Source organism: Gopherus flavomarginatus, chromosome 4 (genome assembly GCF_025201925.1).
Source record: "Gopherus flavomarginatus isolate rGopFla2 chromosome 4, rGopFla2.mat.asm, whole genome shotgun sequence".
Taxonomy (NCBI): Eukaryota; Metazoa; Chordata; order Testudines; family Testudinidae; genus Gopherus; species Gopherus flavomarginatus.
Genome location: NC_066620.1, coordinates 149,938,980 through 149,963,879, shown reverse-complemented (window position 1 = coordinate 149,963,879; position 24,900 = coordinate 149,938,980). Strand labels below are relative to the sequence as shown.

Sequence of the window (24,900 nt, the reverse complement as noted above, 5' to 3'; positions counted from 1 at the left end):
TGTTGATTTCTGGGTCTAGCAGACTACTATAGATGGTTCATACCCAGCTTCACCATGATAACTATACCTCTCACAGACCTAGTAAAGAACTCTAGCCTCAAGAAGCTTGCCTGGTCCAAAGCCTGCAATCAAGACTTCAGGACCTTGAAAGACCTCCTGAGCAGTGACTCAGTCCTCTTCCACCTGGACATCACATAATGGTTCATACTCCACACCATTTCTTCAGACATAGGGCTTGGGGCAGTACTGTTCCAGGACTTTGAAGAGGAAGAACATCTGATACATCTAAACATCAGCCAAAATCTGTTTCTCCAGGAGAAGGCATACTTGACAATAGTCAAAGAGGCCTTGGTGGTGAAATGAGCCACAGAAGCTTTGTGGTAATACCAACAGGGAAACATGATTCTCTTTATAAAGGATCGCACACCCTCTGCTAGCTCAGTTCCATGAAGGACACTAACCCCTGGATTATGAGGTAGTATTTGGCCTGATGCCTTCTAGGTAGACCACAGTCCAGAGAACAAAACACCAGAATACAGACTTATTTTCCTGGGATGGAGGACTGCCAGGCTTGGACATGGATACACCTGCACCAGACTTAACTCTCCAGTGTGGGGTTTATCCACCCCACTCTCCCCCACACCTTAAGAGTACAAGAACAACTCTCGTCCTGGGCAGCCCCACCCTGACAGGCCTGCTGGGCATTCCCCAGTTGGACTTAAAAGGGAGTCTCTTCAGCACAGCAGGGTGGCAGACAAAGAGAGGCAGACCTGCACTTGCTGCTGCAAAGATACTATGCCATAAGGGCATTCCCAGGGCAAGGTCTGCTGTACAGAGCCAAGATTGTCTACCCTGCTGAGATCCATGAACCAGGTCACCAGGGACAACTGCCAGGCACAACATGCCCTAAGGGGAGTGGCACACTGGCAGGAAGAGGTCCAGGGAGAGCATTAACCAGACCACAGGTAGCAGTCTCCTGCATTATAGTGAAGACCCCAGGTCAGAACCCCATGGAGTAGGAGGGCCCAGGTTCCCCTACCTTATAACTGCTAGACAGGGCTGCTGCCACAGACTGCAACCTCTGGGCAGGGAGGCTCACCCTTGCTCACAGTGTGCTAGTCACTTTCCATTCCATATAAATTGGGAAACAGTTAAATGCCTTTACTTAACGTTAGCTGAAACAATGGAAGCCACACAAAGCCACCACCCAAAGACTGATGCCTATGCTCTCTGAACTCAGGCAGAGTTCCCCTGTGGGGGAAGGACTCTAGCAGTCCCAATGGGCTCATATGTTGCAGGTAGTCCAATCTTTCCTTTCTGGGTTCTCGCATGACCTGGATGAACGTGGCTAATTTTTCACTTATCAGACAGCCCAGACAGAAGGTCCAGAAAAGTCACTGTCCCCTGCCCAGGAAGATGTGAGACACTATACATCAGGAGCTACAGGCAATGTTGGACCTTGAGGGTGGTAAAGGAATCTCACAGGAGGTGGAGAAGCCCCATTGTCCAGCTGCCCAAGATAGATGGTATGATGTAGTTTTGTATCAACAATACATATTGTGAAAAAGTTCCTCCTCTGCCTTGGTGGGTCCTGCACTTCTAGGCAGGTTTGCTTGCCTCAGAGATTCATAGCAGCCCTCAGTTTGGCTACTTTTGCTAGTGGCTCAAACCTGCCATCCACTCAGCTAACCTCATCACTAGCCAGCATGGGGGAAACCGAGAACAATCTCCACAGTCTCTGTGTCCCACCTAGTAGGTCAGAGACAGGCCAGATCCCATTCCAATTTATACCTTCCCTTCTGGTGTTTCTCATAGACCAGGTCAACTCCTCCTGTGCCCAATCAGGGGAGGAGGGGAACCCACGCCCACCCTTTACACCAGGTTCCAGTCCAGGGCCCTCTGGATAGCAGCTGCCTACAATGTTCCCTGCATCAGCTGCATGACAGCTATAACTCTCTCTGGGCTACTTCTCCAGCACCTTCTTTAGCCTCACTGCAGGATCTTCCTCCTGAAGCCCGATCATACTTGAACTCTTCACTCCTCCAGCAACACATCCGTACGAACTGATGGGAGGTCCTTTTTAAACCAGGCCAAGACCATAACAGGGTTCAAAAAAGAACTAGATAAATTCATGGAGGATAGGTCCATCAATGGCTATTAGCCAGGATGGGCAGGAATGGTGTCCCTAGCCTCTGTTTGCCAGAAGCTGGGATTGAGTGACACGATGGATCACTTGATGATTACCTGTTTTGTTCATTCTCTCTGGAGCACCTGGCACTGGCCAATGTCGGAAGACAGGATATTGGACTAGATGGACCTTTGGTCTGACCGAGTAGGGCCATTCTTATGTTAACTTTAGGAAGGTAAATGTGATAACCACATTTAAAACATATCCTAGGCGCCAAGTTGATGAGTTATTAGAACTGTATTACCTTTCCACTGTACTCCCATCTCTCTATTCCTTGGACAGGGAATAATGTGTAACCACTCCAGCCTAATTCCTGCCCCAACATTCCTCTTTCCGCAGGCCCAGCACCCTCCTCCTGCACAGATCCCTGGACCAGATAAAAATTCTTCATTAAGTCCAAAATGTGGGGAGAGGACACAGATCCCCTCTTCTGCACAGTTTGGGTGATTTGCACATGGAGGAGACAACATGAGGATCTGAGAGCATGATCTCACTACATACACCTCTTTTTCTTTTTTTAAGGGATAGTTTCATAGACTTAAATATAGAAAAAGATTTTGGATAGGGACAAAAATGATGGGACCTTGATCTGGATTAGGGTAACTAGATGATACCATAATACAAATAAATAATAAATTAATAAAAAGCTCTAAATAAATAGGATATTTTAATATATATACTACTTATACAACATATTCCTCTACTGCATTCACATTTTTTCACTTTGAGCTCATATCTCATTACTGTCAACTGTCCTCACCGGATCCTCTGTATTACTGCTTTCTAGCAATAATCTCCCATCTATTTTGTCTGATAATAATTGTCAGGTTTATTATGGCATATTGTTGGGAGTCACATGACAGTGCTATTAAAGAAATCCTACAAATTCTCTTTAACGATCAATATAAGCAATTAAATCTTCAAAAATGTTTATTGTTGATTGTGGAGCAATTTTTTTAGATACTGTGCATATCACAAGAAAAGTGGGTCTTGAATATCTACTCATTTACAGAGCTGCTGTTGCCTACACGATATACCTATACAATCAGAGAAAGATACTACATTGTGACAAAATATTATGAGCTAGATTCTCAGCTGGCATAAACTGGCATAATTTAATTGAAGTTAACAAACCTACACTGATTTAAACCAAATTAGGATCTAACCCTAGAGCGTAATGTTGCATTCATCCAAATGTTGCATTCAGAGTGTCAGGATCATTCTTTTTTCATTTTTTTGAAGATGAGTACATTTGTTTTTACCTAGTACACTGATACCTCAATTTTCCATAAGCAGTTATCAGTGGTTTGGCAAGCTTATTCTCTAGAATTCATATTGTCAGAGCTGCTGATTTATATACATTAAAATTTGCAATCTACTTCTTTGGTCTTCTTTTCTTTTTAGTTGTCCCAATTATGACACAGGCCAACCTCAAAAATCCCAAAACTGCTAAGAAAATAATACTGCAACTTTTAATGGTCCAGATAAATGGAAGGTAGGATGAGACCAAAAAAACCATACAAACCCCGACTACAGTTAATTTGAGTTTTATTACATTGCTCATGCCTAATAGGGTTGCCACAACTCACAATTCAACAGTGAGTCCTGTGCTTTTGAGCAATATGTTGCTCATGTTTGACAAGAAAATGTATTTCTTCCCCCCACAAGTTTTCTTCCGTGTTGCTTTCTTCCACTCAGTGATGTAGCAACAATATGAAATTTATCAGAATCATGCTGGTTGACTGATATGTAACATCCAGCTTTTCAGGAATCTGATATGTTGAATGTTACCATATGCACATGAGGCAGAATGGAGCACTAAGAAAAAGCTACATATGGGTGCAGACAATATAGAAACTAAGGCCAATCTTTCAGATGCTTAAACTCTAACTTAACTTTACCCATGTTAATAGTTCCACTGAACTCAGCTACTCGTGTGCAAGATTAACCATGTGCATAAATGAAGGATTAGGGTCTAAAAGCCTGTGAGACTGAAATAACTGCACAGGAGATGCGGAATTGCTCCTCTTTCTAAGTTCACTGTGGATTTAAAAAAAAAACTTGCTGGGAATAACAGCTTTTTCTTTCAAAAAAGATTAAATGGATTTGTGTGTACAAGCTGGGAGAAACAGAAATATTAACTGAAAACCACAGTCTGAACAGAACACTTAAAATACAAAGAAAATTAGTTCTACTTTGTCTGCAATTTTTTTTCTTCTGTATCTTTTATTATTCAGTGCTTAGACAATTATATGTTGTTTTCTTTTTCTGACATGTAGTATATAATGCTCTAATATAAAGGTAGAGCATTCTGTAAAATAAAGTGCCCTTCAATTCAAATTACACTTGACAAAATTAACAGTTTTCACACAAGAATATAAAATATCTGACAGAAATATGACCATCACTCAGTTCTGGTCCATAGAATATTTAAAAATTGGTGGATGTGGCATGTATGTGTGTTTGCATAAGAGAGACAGAGAAACGAATTAGGCGAGTAGGACAGAGAATTCTGTAATTGGTGTGAAACAGCAACTAGTGAGTATATAGCTGATGATAGTGTAACAGGACCACTGCCTAACCCTAAGGGTTGGGATCACTGATTTTGGAACCTGGCTTAAAGGAGCAATGTTCCAGCTTTCTGTAGCCTTGCACAGATAGAAATAAAACAATCTCAGGACAGGCTTCCGTCAGCCTGATCTAAATGAGAGCAAAACAAACTCAACTCTAAAGTTTCTCAGAACTAACATGTTGTTTTGTAAAAGCAAGACAGTAGATTTTCCAGTTTCTCCTTGCTCCCTGGCCTGGGCTCAACTCAGAGAAAACCCCTGGGAAAGGAGGAAACAAAACAGCAATACAGAACAAGGATGGGATAAGAATCTGAAATTGACTAACGTGGTTCCACCCCTAAGTGAAAATAATTATAAATAGCAAAATAAATAATTGCAGAGAATTATCCAGTGAAGCACTCCAGGGGGAAATATTTGGACTAATACTGATGCATGAATAACTTAGTAGAAATACCAAATGTCACACTGTGTAGGCAGATGTTTCTAGTGTTTGCTTCTTTCTGTTAATATTGAAGTTGTGGGTGGTGGGTAGTCACTTTTGGTTACAAAGATGTATCAGTGTGCCTGATTCCCAGGGAGATGCACAATTGTTTGATTTTTTCTGGTACTGTGTTGAGGCTGAGATGTGCAAAGATGGAACTGGAGAGGTGTGCTCCTGAATATGTTAGAAGACAGTGAGAAGTGGGTTTTTCATTTAGAAATAAAATAAATAGAGAAATAGAAGACTTAAAAGGAATTGGGCCCTAGTGGTGGACAGGATGTTTGCCTGTTCTGTGAAGCTGGAGACATACTCGTCTAACATGAATAGTTTGGCCAGAGACTGAGGCTTTCATGGAATTTTCTAGGCTCTCAGGTCTACCTCTACAATCTCGCCTTTTCAATGCTGCCACTGTGAAAGTCTCCACCTCCAGACCCATCATTTGTGCAGTCTCTCAAGGATCAATTTTCTTTCTGATCTTAGTCAACATGTACATGCAGCCACTAAGGAGAACTGGTAAGACAACACAGACTCAAATGCTAACGATGTGCAAAGGACACATACTATAGCTCTATTTTTCCTTCATTGCACATGATAACACAACTGCCACCAAACTGGTGCAGTGCTTGGCCAAGATCAGCCCATGAGTGAACAACAGCTTGGGGGAGCATAGGGAAGCACTTTGAGGGGCTTGTAGATACAGAGCGGTTTCCTTGGGTTGAAAATATATACCCATAATTGGTTAAATCAATCCATAGTTTAGGTGTGTTCCTGAATTCCTTGCTGACAAATAGCAGCACCTGTGAGTAACACCCCTACCATCTCTGGTTAGACAGTAGGTTTCATCACTTCCTGACAGATGGTGACCAGACTTCAGTAATACACATCTTCATCACCTCCTGGATGAACGATACCAATGCAACATCACAGACACAAAGCCATCAGCTCTTAGGAAACTCCAACACAGCAGCACATCTCCTCTGCAGCATGGATTACTAGGAGAAAATTAACCCTGCCCATGCCTCTTTATACTGGCTTCCCATAGGGTATCAAGTCAAATTCAAGGTCTCAGTCCTTATCTTCAAAGCGCTTAATGGTCTGGAGCCAGGATACCTAAAAGATCTCCTGAGATGAGAACTGTGGTCAACGACTCCACTTCTAAGGCACACTGGAGCTGATCACCATAATAGTAATGCTCACTGATGCATGAGATGGTACTGTTTTGGGAGCTGACTCAAGGCTGTGGAATGAACTTCCACAGGATACAAGAACCAACTCAGAGGGCTGTTCTAAGTACGATGTGTGTTTTTTGCCTTCAATAAAAAAACACGTATAGCACAGCAGTGATAAACTAGATAAATAAAAAATATTTTAAATAAACCCACAAAATTCTCCCCCAGGGACAGAGAGTCACACATAACAAAAGTTAGTCATGTCACCCAGCGCTGTTCAGAAGGTGCCCAGTTACCACACTGGTGAAGACGGCATAAGTAGCAGAATAGAATAGAAAGACTCTGATGAAGTCTGTTTAGGGAGACTGCAAAGAAATTGGTTATTGAGGAGCCTAAAACAAAGGAAGAATAGACATATGGGGGCTGTCTTGACAGACTGCGAAGAAATCTTATCAGTCTCCCTTTCCTACCCCTCACTGTGGAGACTGGGGGGGAGGCAGCTGTTCAGACTCAGGGAGTCCTTGAGTCCAGCTTCATTTGTTTTATGCCTCCCACGTGGCAGTGGTGCCAAGAATGGCACTGAGGTTTCCTGGCCATTCTGACCCGGGCCTCTAAGCCAAGCTGCTCTGAAATGGGAGGCTCCGCAGCAGCCTAGATCAGCGCCAGGCTCCTTCCTCGCCTGCCCACCAGCACGTCACGTGACCCAAGGCACTGCAAAGGCAACTAGACAGGCCTAAGCTTCGTCTTCTTTATTTGCCGCCAAAAAGCCATCCGAGAAGGATCACGTGGCGGCGACGCAGCTCCTGTCCCATGGGCGCGCGCCATAGCGTCATGTGACACAGCGGCCACTCCTCCCACCACGGCCTTCGGCGGCGGGAGAGGGAGCGCGCGCTCCTGCCTCTCCTCCGCACGTGACCCCTCCCCGGAACGTGGCATTGTGTAATCACGTGACCCGCGCGGCGAAGGACGGGGGCGAGGGAGGGGGGTTGCGTACGCGACGGAGCGGGGTGCGAAGATGGCGGATGAGGAGGCCGAGCAGGAGAGCGGTAACCTCGGCGGCGGCCTCCTGGAGCTGCAGCGCCTGCGGGAGCGGCTGCTGGAGCTGGAGAGCGGGCTCCGGGAGAGCGCGGAGCCGGCCGTGGAGGCGGCCACCGAGTACTGTCAGCAGCTGTGCCAGGTCAGGCCGCCTCCCGCCCTCTCCCCCCCCGTGTGTGTGTGTGTGTGTGGAGAGAGAGCGCGAGCTGGGGGCGGGAGCAGCGCCGCCCCCGCCGCGCGCGGGAGGAGGCAGCGGCTCGGCGGCGGTTACTCCCGCTCGGAGTTGGCCCCGGCCCGCGCCAGCCGGGGCCGTGGTGCAGCGGGGAGGCTGCTGCTCATTGTAGGCTCGGATTAGGCGGCCCGCCCCCCGCAGTGGGAGCTGCTCCTGGCCCTTAATCCCTCCCCTCGCCCGCCCGCCCGTGTCTCGCGGTCTCTGGGCCCCTTTGTTGTGCTTTGCGGGCTGGTGTCGCCTCGGGTCTGCAGGGCCTTTGTTCCTGGCGGCGGCGCTAGAGGCCCTGGGAGCAGGGCGGCGAGGGCCTCCCCTCCCCCCGGCAGGGCTCGCGAGCCTGGGGGAGGAGCTGAGATTCCGTTCCGCGGCCCTGTTTACACTCCGCGCGCGCTGCGGAGTGCGGGGCGCCCGTGCTGAGAGTCCGGCACCGCCCTGGGGCTTCCGTTGTTGTCCGCCGCCGTTGGGTCTGCCTCGCCCGGGGGAGAAGGGTGCGCTCGGCCTTCTGTGAGGCGTGGGGGCTGCGCTGCTCCCCTGCTTCCTCACGCCCAACGGACTCACTTTGCAGTGACGGGCTGGGGCACTGTCGGCGCCCTGTTGTCACTATTACCATCGCTATCTAATTGGTGCAGGAAAAGCCTTTTCCGTGGTTTAACTTTACAGTTATAATAGTCCCCTGTCTCCTGTAAGATACTGTGTAAATCATACTGAATAATTCACTTTTCTTCTTTCCCTTCTCTGCTAAAGAGTAAAAATATTTGTTCAGCTAAACTATAAAATGTTCTTAAACTGATAGGCACCAGAAACCTACAAAAAATGCTTGTCTGCAGAATTCTTGTAGGATAAAGAACTTCCAGTTCCAGTGAGAGTTTTTTACATACACAGCCCCATCCACTGTAGTGTGTGTGAATTTCTAAACTCTAGGTCTCCCCTGCCCTGCAAAAATTCCACGTTTTCTTTGCTTTTTTCCCTACTCCTTTTAACATATTAGTATCAGCTATCACTGAAAAATAGAGATACATTTTAAAGTTAACTGCGCCTACTACTAAAAGGTTGCATCAGTTGTGATGGCCCCACGGAGGGCATGGATCAGATTCATAATGCCAGTGAGTGAAAAGCACTATGATTCAATGTTACTTTAAACAACTAAATTTGAAGATGCTGAAGTCTTTGCAAGTGCCAACGAAACAGATTTTTTTTTTTAAATCTGTAACATAGCTTTTCAGTATCTAAGCAATACATTTCTCATCTCTTTATCTACTGTTGAACCCTAAACATGTAGTGCCCACAATCCTGCTGATGCCTAAATGTGTAGTGCTCTCTGTTGTGGAGTTACTTCATATTAATGGTTATGGTTCAAATAGTAAGTTTGGCTATATGCATTCGGTGACAGTGGTTGTTAATGCTGTTGTAGAAAATCTGCATCACTGCAAGTCTCCCCATGGAATCCATATTTTTAGTGATACTTCAAAGATAACTTCTGCCTTGATTTTTAAAGACAGTTGGTTATTTATATATGCAAAAAAATTAGAAAATTTTACAGCATATTCAAAACTTGCAACCTTAATTCTATGCAAAGTCTGAAAAGCAGTGCTGAAGAAATGTTTTGGCTATCACAGTACAATTAACTGTGCGTGGAAAATGCAAGAGAATGTCACGATTAAAAACTATAATATGAAAACTTTTGTTCTGTTTTGTTAGAGAGCGATAGTTGAATTGGAACAACTAGGCAGAGTTGAACAAATGTGTAGATAATGTCAGTCTTTATGAGGCGGGTAGCACTAATTGTGATGAACTATATCAAGCTTAAGAAATTGTAGGTGTTAGAACACCAGTTGAGAAATAAATGTACCTTTATGCTTCTTGGAGTAAAGTGTAGCTATAAAATGTGCTTTAATTCATCAGTAAATTCTGAGGTTCCAAGCTGAATAAGGGATTTAGCTGCTCTAGTTGTGTTAACTTCAGTAGAAGTGGATTAACTGATCCCTTAGCTGATTTGAAAATTCCATTCTGGTATACACCCTTCAGCTATGTATTGTGAGTCTTAAAAATACATTTGCTTGTACCCGGAAAAAATAGGATAGCTTTATTTCAGAGTTTTTACTTATCCTATAAGAGTGAAACAAAGTATAAATTCAATTTTGTTGTAGTTTCATACAGTTTTCATTATACGTGTAAGGTAAACATTTTTGTGTATTCAATTTTCATTGTTGCATACACTTCACATGTTTTAATCATTCTTAGAAAAACATTTGTGGGATATTAGGCTGTACCTTATTATTCTGCATAGTTCCCAGAAAAGTGCAGTTGCTTTATACTATCGCTGTATAGCTGGTGTAATGGGATTCAGTTTTATTCTCATTGATTCCATATCAACATTTGTTCAGATTGCATGTTAAGTGACTTTCTTAATTGCAACTCAGTGTCTAAAAGACATGCTATATTTCTTTGGCTTCTGAACAAAGATACTGAAATTAAGATTTAGTAATGGACTTGAAAGACAGACTAGGTACTTGCTTTCTAAGAACTAAACCTAATAGCAAGAGGCCTAGTCTCAACAGGCTGTTACATGTGGAAGTCCAACTGTAACTACAGTTTCTGAGAAGAGGTAGGTGTACTGGGGTACCTACCAAGTTGCTGCCTCTGCCTATGGCTCGCAGGCTCCATCTTTCATGTCTGTCTCTGGCTAATGGTTGTTTAAATTTAAAGCCCCTCAAGCATCTCTCTCTGAGCCTGTGGGTTGGTGGATAGGAAAGCTGTTTCTACTTCTCCAGCTTCTCCTTTTAGGAACATAGGAATTGCCATATCACATCAGGCCAGTGGTCCTTCTAGTCTAATATCATGGGCCTGGCAGTAGTCAGTGCCAGGTTATTTAGAAGAAGGTGTAAGAAAACGTATGGAACAACCAGGCTATGGGGAAGATTTTTTGATCTTTGACAATTAGAGGCTGACTTATGCTCTTTTTATGAAATGAAACTGTAGATGTTTTCATCCATATAAATATGCTTATTTTATCCTCTAGTTGGATCTACTTCCAGCTACAGTGCATGCTTCTGTTGCTGGTCATACACTTCACAAGCACCAGGAAAGTTATACTGACAAGATCTTGTCCTCTCACTGCTGCTTGCAGGGTCTGAATATTAGCAGTAAAAGTGACTAGTCCCTTGTCACTTACACTAAGCAGACTACTCAGGCAGTTTGGTAAAGCTGTGACCAGCAGCAGAGGCAGTAGAGTGATCTGTATGCAGACTCAGGAAGACAGATCTGTGTTGGTTCACATTTTTGAAGGTTATCTTCAGTGTCAAGAAACTTTAATTTTTTTTAATGAAAACAAAGATTCTGCAGTAATTGATGGCTTAGAATGGACAACTCTCCAGAGAAACTGTCCTCTTTGCCACTGATTAATATTTTAAAACTTTAATTTGATAATTTTGATATTTAGTTTAAAAAAAAAAAATCAACTCGCTCTCCTGTAACGGTGTAGAGCCAATACAGCACTGACCAGTCTGCCAGAACTGTAAGACAGACCCTTAACATATTGCATATTAACTACTATAATCTCCTCCTCTTAGGCATTGACTACTGTAACCTTGCATCCATTAGGTCAGTTGAAAATAGGGCTGCCATATTCTCTCTTCCAACTTCCTCCCCTCATCCATCTGCTGATTTCTTCCTACTGCATCAGATATAAATTTCTTGTCCTTACTTTTAATGTCCTTTGCTGTTTAGCTCCACTCTACCTATCAGGCTTTTTATTGCCTTCACTCTACTAATAGCCAGCCTTAATCTTACCAACTAGTCCACTTCTCCTACACCTTATTTCTCCTATGTTGCCCCTTTTGTGTGATATAAAGCTCCTTCAGATCTCTTGTAAGAGTCTCTTCTGCTGCGCTGCCTACAGAACATTGCCAGCTTGTTAACAGTTCGGCAAATAGGGAGCTAAATTGTGTATAGTCAGTTTCTGAAAACTTGCTGCATACCCACATCTTTTTATCCCGTCTGCCTGTTGTATCTTGTCACAGTGGCTTTGTTTATACTGGGAAAATGCATTTTTAGAAAACATTAACAAAAAGCATATAGCTAGTAAAATGCTAAACATGATTTCTCTTTAGTGTGGATGAGAACAGTGGTTTGTTTGTTTGTTTTTTTAAGTTAGCTAGTTGTGATTACCCTGAGAGGCTCCCTAGCGTTGATAGCATAGTTGCAAAATCATTAAAGTAGGATTAGAAGAGCCAGTGAATAAGGTTTTTTTAAGTATAGTTAGTCAGAAAAAGATCTGTTAATATAATGAGCTTTTCCAACATACCTGCTCCCTCTGCATATTTTGAGTCATATCTGCTTGCTTTAAAAACAATAACTTTAGATATTAGTAGACAACAGTTGTGCCTCGAGGTCTCAGTCAGGGACTGGGAACCCACTGTGCTAGGTACTGTGGAAACCCATAACAGAGTATCCCTGTCCCAAGAATTTAGAAATCTAAGTTAGATATTGGTTATATTGGGAAAATGCATCATGTTAGAAACACGTTAGCTGGTTAGGGTTAACCACAGCCAGCTAGCATGACCTTAAATATTACTGGCCTTGTTCACACTAACAATAATGTTTAACATATTCCTTTGGAAATGGTCCCTGATTGGGACCACTGGGCAGTACTACAATATTATTAGTAATAAAGACTTTATTTATTAAAGTAAGCAAATGTGACTTGGAAAACACACACACACAAGTTTTGTTAAGTAAGAACATGCTGCTGACCATAACTAAAAAAGACCCCAGTTAACTTGCTATTCTAATCATACTTTAATGTCTTTCCATTATGCTATCAAATCTGTTTCTGCCCTTAATAGCAAATTGTTATTCAAATATATATGTCAGCATTCACAAAAAGTATCCTCAAGTTTTGCTATACCTAATAGTTTATCCATACATTCCTTATGTAAGCTATACATTTATCAAAATATGCTATACCATACTAAGACAAGATTTGCACTTGACCTCTATCTGATCTTGCTTGTGCCAGGTAGATTTTGTGTGGCTTACTGGCATTGTTTTCCAGTTATTTGCAAACTTATCCACAGGGAACAGACTAAAATAACATTTCACATCTGGGCCAGAACAATCCAAATAACCTTTTTGGCTAGTGCCCAATGTCCAACTGATAGCATTCTCTTCCCATCCTCTTCAGTATTCTGTCTCTCCGTACAAACAAAGTTCAGTTCTGCAGCACCGTTCTTTCTTGGGTGGGGGAGAATCCAGAGCTCCAATTCTGTATGAAACGTCCAAGCATTGCTTCTGTGAAACTGGGATCACCTGTAGGAGTCCATATATTATAACATCACGATTCCTCAGACTGGCATCAGTGGTGTAAACATTCATGGATGCCTGTGTGACAGACTGGGGAGCACAGATAGCCCACACAAACCTATTTGGGGAAATGGTCTGCCTCAGAAAGGAGGATGAAAGTGATCTGGGAGTTACCTGGGAAAACAATATCTTTGGTTAAACTAATTGAAAACTCAAGAAGGTGAGACAGTTGGACAACAATAGTCTACATAAATTGAAGTTGAGGTAGGATACTCAAAGCACAGATCTTGAAACAAAAACTCTCTCTCTGAAAATGGGCTAAACAACGAATGTTCTTGGTAAACTGTAAATTCTTTGGGTAAAGACTGTGTTTTATACAGTATCTAGCACACGGGGGCCCTGATTTGGATTGGAACTTCTGAGCACCATTGTAATACAAATAAATAATAGCTGCTTACATATAGGGCAAACTCAACATTTCAGTCCGGTGGCAGTCAACATACATTTTCCCTCAAGAGTGGGAAGAGAATCAGCAAATGAGCACAGATCAGTTTGTTCAATCAGCAATAAAAACCAGATATTTAAATGTCAGATTATGGGAAAAGAAAGCATGGAAAATGTACATTGTCATTTAAATGTTGTGACCACTTAGTGCATTCCTTCCCCCTCCCTGATCAGGTAGCCTAAAAAATCAAGCTGGATGGGATCAGAATATTTCTGTGACAATGCCTTGTAAGCTTTTTGTTCGTCTGACTCTTAAAGATGTCAGCTTGCTTCCTTGGATTCTACATTCTTGACAGGATTCTGACTCAAGATCCGATCAGATGCAGGAATCCTATGAAATTCAGACTAGAATCAAAGATCCTTAACTTTCCAAAATTTAGAATTTGTAGACTTTTCTCATTCCATAAGAATACGGCTTACCTTCAGAAATGTTGCTGCAAGCATGGGCTAATTTCTCAAACTATGCTGCAACTTCTTTGACAGTTTTTTGTTAAAGACTTCTGTATAAGCTCCTTGCATGGTTACAGAACAGCTCATAGGACTCCTAAGCTCCCTGGAAAGAAGGGTACCCTAGCATCACATCCTCATGTCATCAGCTTCACATAAGCTATGTCTATACTAGCTCTTTTGCTGTTAAAACTTTTGTCGGTCAGAGGTGTGGGGGGTGGTTTAATTATGCTGATGGGAGAGCTCTCTCCCATCATCATAGAGTGGCTATATGGGAGACTTTTCAGTGGCATAGTTGTGTTGCTGTAAGGTCTCTAATGTAGACATAGCCTAAAGCAGTGGTCAAACTCCATCTGCAAACTAAAGTCCTAGTTAGCAGCTAAAACTTGACTTTAGTGTAGGTCATATGAACCAACCTTTGAACCAATGTCTACCATTTTCCTGTTACGTTTTTGGCCATCATATGTTAAGAGTAGTTTGTTATACACTGTCCATCAAAGAACCATTATGTGGCTTTTTGTTTCCTCACAAAGTGGTCAGACTGTACCAGAACTCTTCAGGTTTTCTTCCCTTATCACATTAACAAAGACATCTCCTTAACACCTTTATTTCTGAAATTCTCTGACCCTAGTGTTCAAAATACATTGCCTAGATGTGAGAGGAATGATCAGTAGGGCTGTCAAGCAATTGAAAAAATAATTGCAATTGCACGATTAAAAAAATTAATTGCGTTTAATCGCACTGTTAATAGTAGAATACCAATATTAAATATTTTTTGGTTTTTCTATCTTTTCAAATATATTGATTTCAATTACAACACAGAATACAAAGTGTACAGTGCTCACTTTATATTTTTAATTACAAGTACTTGCACTGTTAAACAAAAGAATAATATTTTTCAGTTCACCTAATACAAGTACTGTAGTGCAATCTCTGTCATGAAAGTAGAACTTACAAATGTAGAATTGTTTAAAAAAAAACTGCATTCAAAAATAAAACTATCTAAAATTTTAGTCTGCAAGTCCAGTCAGTCCTACTTCTTCAGCCAGTTGCTCAGAAAAACAAGTTTTTTTACATTTATGGGAAATAATGCTGCCCACTTATTTACAGTGTCCCCTGAAAGTGAGGACAGGCATTTGCATGGCACTTTCGTAGCCTGCATCGCAAGATATTTACGTGCCAGATGTGCTAAAGATTCAGATGTCCATTCATGCTTCAACTACCATTCCAGGGGACAAGCATCTATGCTGATGATGGATTCTGCTCAATAACCATCCAAAGCAGTGCAGATCAACACATGAAATACATTGCAAAATGCGGGTAAAACAGCAAGAACACATGCAGTTCTCCCCCAAGGAGTTCAGTGACTAATGTAATTTAAAAAAAAAAAAAGCATTAAATGAGCATCATCAGTATGGAAGCATGTCCTCTGGAATGGTGGCTGAAGCATGAAGGGAAATACATGAGCTCAGATCAAGTGCATATCTGGCACATAAATACCTTGCAATGCCGGCTACAGAAGTGCCATGCAAATGCCTGTTCTCACTTTCAGGGGACATTGTAAATATGTGGGGAGCATTATCTCCCGTAAAGCAGTATACACACTCAATATTTACTATTGTACACAGCGATGATGACTGTGAAGCTTGGTTGAGGTGGTGAAGTCAGAGGGTGGGATATTTCCCAGGGAATGCCTTGCTGCTAAATGATCTAGTTTTTGGCTGAGCCCTTAAGGGTAACACGTTGTTAATGTAGCCTCATACTCTACAAGGCAGCACGAAGGGAGGGAGGGGAGATAGCATGGCAGACAGAGACACATACCCTGTGTGAGAGAGAGAGAGATACACATTGCCGCTTTAAGTATGCTGACCCCACTCTAAGTACACTGCCTTGTTAAGTAGATCAGCAAGTTGAGACAGTAGCTGCTCCCAGGAAGCTCCCTCTGTCCTGAGCCCTGTTGTCCCACCCCATGGAGATGGAATAAGTGGGGTGCAGGAGTGGCGGGGGAACACCCTGACGTTAGTCACCCACTCTCAGAGAACTTAAGGGAGTGGGGAGCTGTCGGTCCACCCTAGTTCCAAGCCCCCACCAGCTAGCTCCAACGGGCTGCTCTTCCTGCAAGCAGTGAACAAAGCAAGCAGCTGCCAAACAACGTTATCAGGGAGCATTGCGCTACTTTAAACGAGTATGTTCCCTAATTGATCAGCAACACAACGAAACAGCATTAACCAGGGCAACTTTAAGTGAGGAGTTACTGTACACTTTGGTTTCAGTTACAACACAGAATACAATATATATGAAAATGTAAAAATAAATAAATAAATAAACCCCCAAAATATTTAATTTCAATTGGTATTCTATTGTTTAACAGTGTCAATTGCAGTTTTAATCACAATTAATTTTTTGAGTTAATCGTGTGGGTTAACTGCGATTAATTGACAGCCTTAATTATCAGACATTACTTGGAAGAACAGAAGCATTTAGAAACATATATTTGCAGCATATACACAAAAGTAAAAAGACAAGACACAATGCTATCCTATTAAGATTGGTCTGAGCCATTGTTATTGGGGCATACAGGAAATCAGGTAAAATTTGCTACTGCAATCTTACTCAAGTTCAATTTCAGCTTCATGGGCAAAGAAAATAGAGCACTGTGTGGTAAATGGGCAGAGAATTTGGATAATGACCTTTTTGTTTGTTTTCACCAAAAAAAGTTTATAGCAATTATATGTCTAACATAGTGAATGCCAGTGAAAATGAGGTATAGGATCAGAGGCTAAAATAGAGCAAGAACAAGTTAAAAATTACTTAGACAAGTTAGATGTCTTCAAGTAAATAGGGTCTGATGAAATACATCCTGGGATGCTCAAGGAGTTTACTGAGGAGATAGCTGAGCCATTAGCAGTTATCTTTGAAAAGTCATGGAAGACTGGAGAGATTCCAGAGGACTGGAAAAGGGCAAATATAGTGCCAAACTGTTAAAAAAGGATATAAGAACAACCTGGGGAAATACTAACCAGTCAGCTTAACTTCAGTACCTGGAAAGATAATGCAGCAAATAGTTAAGCAATCAGTTTGCAAACACTTAGAAGATAATAAGGTGATAAGTACCAGTCATCATGGATTTGTCAAGAACAAATCGTGTCAAACCAACCTAATGGCTTTATTTGACAGGGTAACAAGCCTGATGGATGGGGAGTAAGTGGTGGATGTGATATACCTTGACCTTAGTATGGTTTTTGATGCTGTGTCACATGACCTTCTCATAAACAAACTAGGGAAATGCAACTAAGGCTATGGCTACACTGGTGCATTACAGCGTGACAACTTTCTTGCTCAGGGGGGTGGAAAAACGCCCCCCTGAGCGCAGCAAGTTACAGCGCTGTAAAGCGCCAGTGTAAACAGTGCCTTAGCACTGGGAACCGGGCTCCCAGTGCTGTAAGCTAATCCCCTCGTGGAGGAGGAGTACCTGCAGCGCTGAGAGAGCTCACTTGCACTTCTAAGGGCTGCTGTGGGAGCGCTCCGCAGCAGTGCTTTCAAGTTTTGAGTATAGCCACGGCCCTAGATGGAGCTAATATAAGATAGATGCAAAAGTGGTTGGGAAAATGAGAACCCTTGGTAAGTACTTTCTGGAAACAGTCAAGCTGGAAGGGCATATTGAATGAGGTCCTGCAGAGATCAGTTCTAGGTCTGGTTCTTTTCAGTATCTTTATACTATTATCTAAATCATTGATGGAGAGTACACTTATAAAGTTTGTGGGCAATATCAAGCTGGGCGGGGTTGCAAGTGCTTTGGGGGATAGAATTAAAATTCAAAATGATCTGGACAAATAAGTATATAGGAGAAATAAGTATATAGGATGAAATTCAGTAAGGACAAATGCAAAGTACTCCACTTATGAAGGAAGAATCACTTGCGCGCATACAAAATGGGAAATGACTGCCTAGGAAAGAGTACTGCAGAAAGGTATCTGAAGGTCATAGTGGATCACAAGCTAAATACGAACCAAGAGTAACACTGTTGCAAAAAAATACAAACATCATTCTGGAATGTATTAGCCGGAGTGTCGTAAGCAAGCCACGAGAAGTTCTTCCACTCTACGCTGCCCTGATTAGGCTTCAGCTGGAGCCTAGTGTCCATTTAAGGGCACCACATTTCAGGAAAGATGTGGGCAATTGGAGAAAGTCTAGAGGAGAGCAGCCAAAGATGATTAAAGGTCTAGAAAACATGACGTATGAAGGAAGATTGAAAATAATGGTTCGGTCAGGAAAAAAGAAGATTGGGATGGGGACCATGAGAAGTTTTCAAGTACATAGAATGTTGCTACAAGGAGAAGGGAGGAAAAATTGTTCTCTTTAACTTCTGAGGCTAGGACAAGAAACAATGGGCTTAAATTGCAGCAAGGGCAGTTCACATGGGACATTAGGAAAAACTTGCCAACTGTCAGGGTGGTTAAACATGGCAATAAATTGCCTAAGGAGGTTATGGAATCTCCATCATGGCAGATTTTTAAGAGCAAGTTAGACAACCATTGATCAGGGGTGATCTAGATAATACTTACCCCTGCCTTGAGTGCAGGGGACTGAACTACATGACTTCTCAAGGTCACTTGCAGTTCTACAATTCTGTGATTCCTCTACTTCTTTTCTAAGGCATTTTCAACTCTGTATCTTGTTTGTGGATGTAGGTTCTCATTACTAGATTCTGCAGTCTCTTCATTTCATCACATTCTCTTCTCTGTCCCCACAACTCTGTCCTAGAAGTTATATTTCTGGTTTGATGGATTCCCTGTGTGTGTGTGTGACAATTCCTTGCTATAATACATTTGTCAGTCGGGAGAACCATTTCTTTGTTAGCATTCATGGTCAGTCTTGCTTGATTATTTAAATTGGTCAGTCTGGGCTTTGCACAGTCTCTTGCCCTCATAGGAAGATTCATTTAAAGCCAAAAGCTTCTGGCAGAGCTGCTTCCATGACTGCTAATAGGTGTGGCTGCATGAAGTCGTCTTTGATTGTTGATCTAATGGATTTACTATTATGAAAACTTTGATTTACTAGAACAAAATTATCCTATGTGAGATGTTTCAGCGACAGGCAGCACTCCACATTCATTCAACTTTTCAGAAACCCACCCCTCCACTTCACACGTCTGTCCTCTATGTTGCAGACAGCAGTTGTATTCTTGTAAAAAATCACTTTGTAGTACTTGCAGCACCAAAAGAATGATATGGGCTTGAGGGGAAAGTGTCACCTAAGAATGGAATCAAACAGGACTCTTTTGATCCATTATGCTTCAAAATGATGGAGAGAATCAAGAGAGCATGATGAATAGACAAACCTTAAAACAAGTATACTACTTTCCAAAAGTAGGCAAATTCAAAAATATATTTAGTGTACCTAACGATTGAAATAAATTAAAATAGGAGATTAAGGCTTCTCAGTTCTTGTGGTCAGTATCTGATCTCAGTGCTGTGTGAAGACAAGCTTTGTGTTATCTGGTGATGACAGAGTGCAGCATCAGGAAGAGGAGAGAAGAAATGTATCACCATGCAAGCTCATAGGCCAGCCAAGTAGAAGTGTGTGTGCGCACGTGCAGGGTTGAGCTAACGAGAAGCAAAATAATCTTGGAGAGGGGAAAAAGGGGGAATGTTCCATGGAAAATTTTGAAATGCCCTATGTAACTTCCCATATGCCAGAGATTTTAAAGTATGCTGTTATCTTGAGAAGTGATCTCTTTTTACAAATAAAGAAAAAAAAACCAAAGTGGTTCCATGTTCATTCTTACTGATTAAGAAATTGTCGTCATCTCACTGTCAACACTGTAGCCTCAAGCTGGGCTCTTTCCATCTTGTACATCATCAACCATAATAAAGGTTTGCAGGCTCAATTATGTCCTTTAGTGACACCTTACCTTACAACCTCACTGTCTTCAGATTATGCCTTTTTTGTGATGCTTTCCATGCAACCATCATACTGTAACTACTGATGGACGGTTGCATACAAAATAACAATAATATCCCTGTGTCCCATATATTTGCTTTTTAAAGGAAGGAATTGAGACACAGAGAAAGTGTTTTGCCTAAGCTACATATGAGCGAGTCAGGGACAGAGGGCTCCTGGATCCCAAGAGATCAAGGTTCTATTACCTATTGTATGCATTAATAAATGGACCGTGTTCATTACTAACAATTGGTTTAATCGTTTGCTGATGGAAGAGGTTATAAACTAGATTCAGATAATTGACAAGCTTTGGGGGAGATTATTTAAATGTAGGTGTTGGGGAACCTGATAGGTTATAGTTCGTAGTTAAACAAGGATCATTTCTCGATGTCTAATACAAAGTCTCTTCCTCTAGTAAAGGATAGAGGAGAAATTGCAGCTGAGCTAGATGGGAAGGTTCAGATCATGGGAAAACTCCAGAAAAATAACGTGGTTTTAGAGTAGAGCTAAACAAAAATAGGAACACATCCAAGAAAACTGACAGTTCAACCAAACCAATTCAAGATTGGCAGTGGATGAATTTAACATAATAGATATTTCTGAAACAAGGTAGAATTTCAAAAATCAATGAAATACTGTAACAGCTGGCTACAAACTCCCCAGAAGGGAAGATTAAGAAATAAGACTAGTGCAGGAGTCCCCAACGCAGTGCCCGCAGGCGCCAAGGCATCTATGTGCGCCTGCATACTGGCTGTCGGACAAGCATCCGCTGAAAAGTGGCGTCATCAAGAGGAATCGCATTCGGCGGCGACGCCTCTTGACGTTGCCACTTCTCGGGGCATTTCGGTGGATGCTTATTCGCCAGCCACGGTCCTCGGTGGGTTGTCATTCGGTGTCCACCACCTGGAAAAGATTGGGGACCACTGGACTAGTGAGATGAAAACTTGAGAGATCCCTCCAGTTGGAGTGGTATGGGTTCAAATTCCAAAGCATAAAGATACCAATATGTTAACACTACTGAACTGATAGGAAAAAAGATACTGAAAGTTAAGGAGATCAGAAGCACCTAAGTCTAACAATGCGTGATTTCAGCTACTCATTTCTGAACAGAAAGAATGTTGCAACACTATCAGGTTTAGGGAAGCAGGTTCTCAGCGCTTTAAAAAATTGCTGCTTAGAACAGTTAATTCTTGAGGGTGCAGAAAAATTTTTGTCCTATTTCATGCAAGATTAGATTCATGAAGTAACTCTAATTGGATCACCTAAGTAATAATAGAGTGTGCAATATGACTCTGTTCAACAATGTCTGAGATGAATGGTACAAAAAACAAGTACTGTGACACTCAAGTTCAGAAAGGGGGATTTAACCAAAATTCCTGCCTTGTATTCCTGCCCAGCCTCAACCTAGACACTGGAAATTCTTTTAAACCCATCAACCTTCTGTATCACGCATTTCTAGTAAGTGTTTTAAACTCACAAACCACCCAGAATGTTTGGCTCAAAGAGCAGTCCCCCAGTTCACTTTCCCGTAAATGGGAAGATTTAACATCTTGCCTCTTCCCTTCTGTGTACAGACCAAGAGACTGAATCCTCCCTCTCGTCATCTTTGTCTTTTACCATGATTCCCCCCAGTTCACATGCCTTGCTCTGGGAATGACAGCAGCCCTGATGCCAAAACTGTTTTCTTCCACTTCTGCTTCCATACTGTTTGAAATTCCCTTTCAAAACCCCAGTTTCCTGCTCTTCCACAGGTTCCATGTGACTATGGGCAAGTTTTTAGGGTGTTTCCACTGCAAACTAAATTGTAATTGTAATGCAGATAGGCATACCTGTGCTCGTTTTAATCTAGCTGGCTTGGATAACTGTAGTAGTGAAACTGTGGCAGCATGGGCTAGCAACCAGAGTCCTATCCTGATGAGCTTGTACTGCAGAGTCAGCTCATGCTGCTAGGTCTTTATTGCTATATTTACCTGTGCTAGCTATGTTAAAACTAGTGCAGTGAGCCTACTTGTGCTACCATTGCACTTTAATTTGAGGTGTAGACATACCTTTAGTCTCCCTGTGCCTTAGTTCCCCATCTGAAAAATGAGGATAATAGTACCACCATAAAGAGATGATGTGAGGATAAACATGTTAATGGTTGTGGGATGGTCTCTTACAGAAAAAGATGATATAACTACGTAAGACACAGGAATGTGAATGAGACTCTTCCCACTGCTTCAGGTTGAGCTACGTATAAGCATTTCTAGGATCAGAGCCTTAGTGTTTCCAGTGTAGTCTTTTGTATGGAATTTAAAACTTTAGCTGTGAATTGTTTAATAACCGTCATGAGCATTAATCGTTTTCTTGAGCCAGATGGTTGGTTGCATAGCATCTGCACAAACATCCTTATGCCACTGTCTGTTACCGCAGTCATGACATGGAACATATCTGCCATAGCAATCTTGGGTCTCTTCTGCGGAGATAATTTATTTTGTGACTGATTTAAGTAGTTGCCAGGCGTCAAAATGAGATCACCAAATCCTTAGAATTGTAATTCCTTTTTTGAGATGTTTGAAGTTAGACCATTAGTCTGCTGTTATATCTTCTGGAACTGTTGAAATGAAAATCTAGCTAGTGAATATGCACAGTAACTAGGGCAGGTGGACAGATTTATGAGGATTACCATCAAACAAAGCTAGAGAACTGCTATTCTTTATTTTCTGGGAAGAGTCAGGAGAGAGGAGTTAATGATTACTCTCATTGACTTTGCTTCCCTGTCTTTACCTGTAGTTTCTTCCACAAGTCGTAAGTGTTCTGTGATTTTTATGAAAGACACTACGAAAAATAAAACTGTCATGGCTCCTAACATGAAATTGACAAGATCCAACAGCCATTGTAAGTAAACAGTGTCTACACAGACAGTGTGTGGCCCTAACTACACCAAGATAATTTTTATGCCTCTCATGGAGGTGGAGTTGTTGGTGTAGTAGGGCACTACCATTGGCAGGAGGAAGGCTGTAGTGTAAACAGTGACATAATTAGGTCAATGTAAGCTGTCTGTGGTGTGAACCATCCCTGAGAAAACAAATTGTATTGGTTACAAAATGTTGAAACCCTTTTTTATTGGAGTTAAAATGTATCTTTATTCAGGAGTAGATAAATAAGCTGTACTGTTTCTTTTTAGTGTTAAGACCTAATAGTTTCATCTATTTGAAACTGCACCAGCAGGTATGTGTTTTTGTTTGTTTGTTTGTTTGTTTTTTGGGGGGCGGGAGTTTACTACTGTATGAGTTAAAGGTGGAGCTTCAGCTTTTTTTTTTTTTTTTTTATAGTTTATGGTTTTTATCCGTTTGCATTTTTTATTTACTTTTGGGGGAAGGGTTTCCCTGGGATTGTTCCTTGCTTACCACTAACACTTTTAAAACCTTTATCATGGCAGACATCCCTGCAGCTAAAAGGGTTCTGTGTAAAGGGTAATTTTCTCCAGAGATCACAGTGCTGCCAGTCAATCAAATTATGAGGTGGTGTTCTTTCTTCCCTTATCAGGCTTCTTGTGCTGCTTCAACGAAACCCCTTCCTGCTGGATAGTGGACAGTGAGAATATAAGCAAAGAACCTGGTTTCTTCTTGCCCAATCCTTTGGGTTTTTGCCACGGGAAATTGTAACAGACTTTAGTTAAAGCGGTGCAGTTTTTGTGTCGACCAGGCCCAATTAGTCTTATGCAGCCTATCCCTAGCAAGGATTGCAGGAGCAGTGGATTTATGAGTGCTGTCTTACTCTGTTCAATGGAGGCTGTTGCGGCAGGACGGAGAGAGAATAGAAATTTTAAATATCTTTGCTGCTTCTTTCTTCCTTCTACTTTTCATCTCTGCCAGGCATCAAATGATTACCATCGCACATAGTGTGGCCGCAGTAGAAGTAACAGAATGAAACTGGTCCATTTCATATTTGGGCTAGAGTATAGTACTGTGGGAGATGAGAGTAAAAAGGGAAATAAAATTAAAGGGGATTCAATTGAAGTGGTAGAGAGAAACATACTGTTCAAGTGTAAGGTTGAGATGTGTACCCCAGAAAGAGAAGTAGAAATACATCTCCTTTCCATGCTCTTTAAAGTGAACTGGGTGCACTGATAGTGGAGAGGTAGCAACATTATAGTTAAGGTTGAGATGAAAATTGCCGTTCCTCATGGGTCTGGGTCCAAAGTAGTGGTCCAAATTTGAGGTCATTTGAGCAAGAGGTTCCCAAGATACAACCCCATTTAAAAAACAGACAGACGAAAAAAAAAACTGATGTCAAAATTTTATAGTTGTACAATTGGGGTTTTTTTTGCACAGGTCTGAGGTTTGATCTGTTGTTCTTATCCTCCTAAAACTGCTATCTGCCCCCACAGGATTGGTCTCTGCTGATGTCCATCATCCACTGCCTTCAGGGAAGCAATATTTTAAAAGTTGTCCAGGGTAAAAGTTGGGTCTACAGTGTGGATCCAGCCAAATTGACAAGGCAGAGTGTCATTTATTTGCGTATGTGCAGCATGACTAGGGCCTTGTTGTGCGCCAGAATGTTTGCAGGCAGCCTTACATCAAAGTGAGTGGTTCAAGGTAAAATGCTGTGGTTATTGAAACCAAGCAGCACCCAGGTACTGTGAGCTTGAGTCCTTTTCCTTGGCAGCTTTCTGAGAATGTGTATTGTATACATTTAGTTGCTGTCTGCTGCATTCTGTGGGAGCTTCTTCTGGAAGTTTTACCCTGAGAGAATTTCTGGTTTTAACAGTTGATATTTCAGAGTGCTCTAAAATCCACATACATATTCAGATTTTTACCTTAAAACCATTATCAAGGACAATAACAATAATTAATAGAGGGAAGATTAAAGACAGCATTTGGGTATTGTAATCATGCTCTTATTGAATAGTGGTACTGAGTGTGATCAAAGAAAAGCAAGTTGTTGTGACTCTCAGAAAGTTGAAGGGATTGCTGAGCATCAGGAAACATACCAATAGAGAGGCCCATTCTAAGGACTGGCATAAGGTTGACATTAGCAGGTGGTTCCAG

At 41.9% G+C, this 24,900-nt stretch overlaps 1 protein-coding gene across 1 annotated transcript in view; it reads left to right on the top strand.

Annotated features, from left to right (window-relative positions):
- Positions 1-7,253: 7,253 nt before the first annotated feature.
- ZNF292 (zinc finger protein 292) overlaps positions 7,254-24,900 on the top strand; it is a 66,003-nt gene continuing 48,356 nt past the window's right edge. Inside the window, exon 1 of the mRNA XM_050950065.1 lies at positions 7,254-7,585. Within this exon, the coding sequence (XP_050806022.1) occupies positions 7,424-7,585 (162 nt within the window). The 5' untranslated portion in view covers positions 7,254-7,423. The remainder of the gene's footprint in view (positions 7,586-24,900) is intronic.